The 6,327-nt window shown below is 37.3% G+C and overlaps 1 protein-coding gene across 1 annotated transcript; it reads right to left on the reverse strand.

Moving 5' to 3' along the window:
- Nucleotides 1–238: 238 nt before the first annotated feature.
- Nucleotides 239–4,453, reverse strand: ttpa (tocopherol (alpha) transfer protein). Its single transcript, XM_030773213.1, has 5 exons — nucleotides 4,151–4,453; nucleotides 3,234–3,387; nucleotides 2,913–3,106; nucleotides 2,480–2,590; nucleotides 239–2,243 (listed from the first exon to the last, which is right to left on the reverse strand). The coding sequence occupies exons 1-5, from the start codon at nucleotides 4,349–4,351 to the stop codon at nucleotides 2,031–2,033; spliced, it is 873 nt and encodes a 290-aa protein (XP_030629073.1). The 5' UTR covers nucleotides 4,352–4,453; the 3' UTR covers nucleotides 239–2,030.
- Between the last annotated feature and the right edge of the window lie 1,874 nt (nucleotides 4,454–6,327).

The following is a 6,327-nucleotide window of genomic DNA, read 5'->3' on the forward strand; positions in this document are numbered from 1 at the left end:
ACAGGACACTCATGCAAGTGCTGCATGCACAACAAACAGGACACCTGCACAGACGTGTATACTACAGCAGAAACTTTTTACCTATGTTATGCCGGTATTCACAACAAAACAGAATTTAAAAGTGAATGCAATTTCGAGGTCAAAACAGTCTAAAATCCAAGGAAACGCCGTAAAATAACATTTTCCTTAATTCGTATTTTCTTGCAAACCCAGTAGTGGACACTGAGGGATTCTAATGCCAAGTTTTTACAGTTTATTTTCAGGACTCACTCACTCAAACAAACAAATACACATACACAAATAATTTTTAATCCAAAGGGTTGATTAAGGGCTGCCGGACCTCCTGTATTTAGCACCATGGGTGTATTCTATGAGTGAAAAGGACTGCTTTTACGTGATTTTATGCTATGCTATTGTTAGTGTATATAGGTACACTAAAGTTACTGTTCAGGTTCTTGTACAGTAATAATTCTACACACTTTCTGTACCTTATTGTGGCAGAATGTTAAAGACATTGTTTAATGATTAACAGCTCTGAGATATGAGGGTTACAAGCATGTTTAAAACATTGCCTACACAGTTCAGTGGAGTAACTGAAAGTTATTTTAATTCATTTCTTAATAAAATTAAAAATGTATACAGGTCAAAGGCAAGGCAAAAAGGAAAAAAGAACAGAATATTGTATTCTGTATATTGTATTCTGGTAGTCTGAGGAATTTCACTGGATTGTAATTAACATTAACAGCACTATTATCAGTGACGAAAATTTATATAAGTACAAGCAACGTTTGCAACATCAAATAACGGTATTTGATGTGTAAAATTTGGAGGAAATCTCTTTAAATACTCTGCATCAGTATGTCATCAAAACTCTCCAGTGAGGTTAATAGGCCTAAGACAATATTTACCAACCAGAACCAGGAACAAAGGGCAGTGGAGTAAGGAGCCATGACTCTGTGCTCTGTAGACTAAAGGGGAAAAACAAGCTACAGTCTAACTGCATCATAGCTTAGGGACTCACCTCAGCAAACAAGTCCTAGTTGTAAACCTCAAGTTATTTTTCCTTTTTTCATTAAAGTTACACCACTATATAACATAATGGTAATAACAACAATGATATCCTTGTTTTTCTGATATAAAACAGCACTGAAAAAGCTACACCCTGAGTTTTGTGATTTTGCGTTTTGAGGGTAGGTAACTGAGGAACTAACATGAAAAAACTTAAGACTAGTGGTAGTTTGAGGAATTTCACTGGATTGTAATTAACATTAGCAGCACTAATTTTTTTTTTTTTTTTTTTTTTTTGTTTTACAAATTATCAGTAACGAAAATTTTATATAAGTACAAGCAACATTTGCAACATTAAATAATGGTATTTGATGTGTAAAATTTGAAGGAAATCTCTTTAAATACTCTGCATCAGTATGTCATTAAAACTCTCCAGTGAGGTTAATAGGCCTAAGACAATATTTACCAACCAGAACCAGGAACGAAGGGCAGTGGAGTAAGGAGCCATGACTCTGTGCTCTGTAGACTAAAGGGGAAAAACAGGCTACAGCCTAACTGCATCATTAGCTTAGGGACTCACTTAAGTAAACAAGTCTTAGTTGTAAACTTCAAGTTATTTTTCCTTCTTTCATTAAAGTTACAAAAATGTGTGCAATTTCTACCAGTATATCACACGATGGTAATAACAACAACGATACCCATGTTTTTCTGATATAAAACAGTACTGAAAAAGCTACACCCTGAGTTTTGTGATTTTGTGTTGAGTTTTGAAGGTAGGTAACTGAGGAACTAACATGAAAAAAGGTAAGACTGCAGTGACGGACATGAGAGTCAGTAACAATCTTAGCGGTTGACACAACCTGGATGATAATCAATCTGTTCCAAGTATTGTTCACATTGAACTACTGTATGCAACATTAACCCATGGTAACATGATGGAAGCTCAAGCAATATTGGTATAATGCTACAAAGGAATTAAGAACAGGAACAAATCTGGCTGATCAACTACATTCAGTCCTTTTTCATGTGTCAGAAAAGGAGCTGCACTCTGAGACATTCCCTTCTTGATCTATGGAGAGACTGTGGAGTTGGTCCTCACACTGCATGATGTATTCAGTCCACTCCTGACACACTTCCTCCAGTTTGGGACCTGTACCCCCGAACTCAACAGGCAGGATGTCACTGGGAAAGTGCTCAGAGAGACTCTGAGTGTATGAGCTGCCATGCATGTGAATCTGCAGGGTCAAATACACAGACGACTCTCATTAGCATTCTCGTTATGTTATCATTGATACTCTTGTTTGTCTCTGTCTGGCTTAAGAGGCAAAGACAATAATTTATGATCAGTGCATACAGAAAGGTGATGTATTTGAATTATTACCATTCTTTATCTGCTGCTACAAATGCTGTTCCATCTACTGGTCAGAGTAATTGTAATAAACATCATAAGTATGACTAAAAAGGAACTGACCCTCTGCTTGATTTTGTCAGGCAGGAATGGTCGAAGCATGGTAAAGACTGGACGGAAGAATATTGGTTCATTTATCAGGTGAATACCACGGACTTTGAGAGGAAAGGAATCCTGTTGAACAGCAGAAATACATTATATTATTTCAAGCATTTAAAAATCTATTATATTAAGCTTTGAACTCAACCTGAGGTGCATCCACGACTGAAAATCAAACACACACTTAAAAATCTCCAGTTCGTTGGCTTTTCTTTTTTTTTTTTTTGGACAATGACAAAAAGCTTATCTTAATAATGTTTTTCATTGAAATCTATGAGTTGTAACCAAGACCACACCTTACACTTAATTAATCACTAAGTAAACACCGATATGAATATTCAAAATCAAACACAGCACAAACTTTTAAAACTTGATTGTGATCTGGTGTGATAATTACCGTGAGGATGGCAGATATCTTTTTAGCCAAGGAGGGATTTATCTGCAGTGCATGGGCAAAGCACCAGCCTTGGAGATCAAATATTGCCTTCAGTCCATTTATCTGGGTCTCCCTCTCTTGAACTATCAGCTCAGATGTTATGAGACTGACACGAAATACCTCATAAGCAGTAAAATCCTTGGGATTCCATTGACCTTGACACACATAATAAAACAGTAGGTGATTCATCAGCAGATAAACATATCAAATTCATTACAGAAGCTGATAAAAGAAAAAAAAAACTTCCCAATTAAGAGCCCAATCTTCAGCAGCAATACTGACCAATGCGATAGATTAATACTCTGCTTCCAGACTCATCCCGTAATCTCAGAACCCCGTGGTAATTGTTTTTGAGAAGGCCTAAAACGGATGATGGGCACAGGTTGGCAGTTATTTCAGGGCATTCTTGGCGCCATTTATGGTAGTTAACCAGTAACTGTGGAAAGAAGGTACAAGGGCATATCCTCAATCAAGATTTGACCGACACATTTTACTAGATAACTGCTCTTGGCCGTGGGATAACACAATTAAACTGGAGTTGGCTATGTAATAGGCTTATATGCATTGTTTCCTTTTAACAGTGACAGTACAAAACAGTAAATGAAAATGAAAGCATTTTTTTAGACAGAAACAGAGGTGCCCAAAATATGTTTATGATTGTGCTCAAGCTATATCGCCATCATAATAATCACAGTTGCTGTTATACCACCATTGATATTTTGTTGTATTTGTAGTTTGAGTACATTATGTTGAAAAGGTACCTTATGTCAATGCCAGTGTAACCTCGCAAAACTATAAGTTTAAGTAGACTGCCTGTGTGAGTATCAAATATTGCTAGTCCACCCCCCTTAGACGTTTTGCTGACGCATCCTTAAACTCTGATTTTTTTTTAAAGTAACAAGTTCTCACAACTACAAGATCCAGATCCTGAAATACTGCCACCGATTCGCATATTCCAAAACTTCTCGCAAAACGATTCGCAAAGATCGCAGCGGATTATGTTGACATTCTCTCAGCCGTATAGCCTACACCAAGTAAAACAGAGCAAATTCGCTAGAGCTAAACTGTAATAATACATTTGCTACGTGATGATGTAAAGAGTCAAAAAGATAATTTAGATAATTTAGACTATCCTGCGTTTCAGAGCACATCGTTCAGAGCCATAGTTTAAACTTAATGCATACCACTTCGTTTCTTACCTTCAACGACAACTCAACATCAAAGTCTCTTGCCCGTAAAAACCTTAACAAAAAGTTGTCAGACAAATCCAGCACGTGTGGAATGTTTGATTTTTCTCCTGCTCTTTGTTTCAGAAGAGTCAGGTACGGTTTAACATAGTTGGAGTCATCGGGCATATCGTTTAATTTACCCCCGTATTCCTCCTCGTCCCTAGACTTCATGGTGGCAGCGGACAAGATTTCCTGTCCACAGACAGTGAGCGAAAGAGCTTATGTAATCAATTTGTTCTATCCTACTTTTCCGACAACTTTCTTCATGTTTTAAGTTTTGTGAACATTAGAGTAGTAGACTTGCTACGTTCGCACCAATCACAGAAATCTGGTAATCGACTGTAAACAAATCATAGCATCTGCTGTCCAATTGGGTGACTGTGTGCAATGTGCAAAGGACTAAAGTAGCCTGACAGTGTACAGCAGGAGTTCACGCCTCTTCCAGCGTTTCATTTTTTTTGGGATCCCATCTAACTGTCAGTGAATCAGACTTACATGCATCTCTCCGGTGTCCCTAGCTCCTAAACCGTTTTACCACACTTCTAAGGAATAATTATATTGTCATCATGGAGTGAGGTGAAAAAAAAATCATTCCTTTAAATTACAACCATTTCAGTTTTACATGCAACACTTTGTACATCTTGGACCCCACATAATGCCTGTACATTTATTGTATTAAACTTGGTGTCCCACCTTCAACGACACTTTGGCATCAATGTCTCTAGCCCACAAACGTCTTATCAAACAGTTCTCAGCCAAATCTCATAGTTAATTGTCTTTCATTCAGCTCTGGCTTAAGCTTAATCAGCGAAGGTTAAAACATTTAATGTCATTTATCATTTAATTAGCCCTCATATTCCACCAATCCACATTTCACAGTTAGTGAGCTTACGTTCACTCCCCCTATTTTGAAAGCAAGCTAGTCGGATAGCTTTATGCTATAAATTTTCTTTGGGTTTGATAATCACCCAACCAGGCAGAACACCAGCCAAGCAACAGGATGCTATTTTATGTGGTGTAAATATGCTCCACCCCTCCCAGTATGAACACCAGTCATCAGATCTAAACATCACCAGGCCTTTACGTTAACTTCTAGAGTCAAGAGCGGAGAATCATCATCTTAATCCCTGAAATAACTGATGCCTTTCTTTCTTAATATACTGTATGGTCATATCTCAGTCTGGCCTCTGTTTGAAGGAGCTGGAGAATCCAAGAAGTATTGGCTCCCAGTCACCTAATTTTTAGTTCATTGTCATCACCTGTTTGTCTCGTTTTCTCTGGTGCTTAAGCTCGCTGTTTTTTCTGCCCAGACGTGGTGTATATCTAAATCACAGTGATTTTGTCCAGTTTGGTCTCCACGCTTGTCTCAAGTCCCTTTGTAATAAGTCTCATTGAAGAGTGTTAAATTGTTGTCTAGTTTCTCAGGTAGCACTTTATTTTACAGTCCGCTAATTCTCAGGTATTAATTACGAAATGAGATGGTCATAAAAATACAGTTATTAGGAAAGTGTCAGAATAATAAAACTGGATAGGAAGTACTAAATAATATCCAGGTAAGTACATAGAAACCTGCTGGGAAACTAAATGGCAACAAAATATAGTTATTTGGAAAGTACCCATTAGAAATGTATAGTAAGTACTAAGTTATTATCTGGGAAGTACATGGAAGCCTACTAGGAAACTACATGGTTAGGGTTAGGGTTAAGGTTAGGGTTAGGGTTGTTGCAATGTAGTTACCAAGTAGGTTTCTATGTACTTATCAGGAAATCATTTAGTACTTCCTATCCTAATAACTGTGTTTATTACCGTCTCATTTCCTAGTTAATACCTGGTAATTAGCGGACAGTAAAATAAAGCGTCACCATTTCTCAAGTAGAAACATGATTTATTTAACCTCTTTGAGTCTCAGGTCTTATCTCTGCAATTGGATTCTAGTCATGTTTTCGGTCAACTTTCAGCATAGTAAGCAAAGTCATTCAAAATCCCAGATTTGCTGTAGGAAAGACGTTATATTCTATAATCAAACTTGTCTACTAGTTAACTGATAATCCTTTTAAGATGTCAACGGAAATGTTTGCTATGATTCAAACTTAAACCTAACTAAAACTCTCAACCACAGTTTTGGGGACCTACCTGACAACACATTT

This window comes from Chanos chanos, chromosome 5 (assembly GCF_902362185.1).
Source record: "Chanos chanos chromosome 5, fChaCha1.1, whole genome shotgun sequence".
NCBI lineage: Eukaryota > Metazoa > Chordata > Actinopteri > Gonorynchiformes > Chanidae > Chanos > Chanos chanos.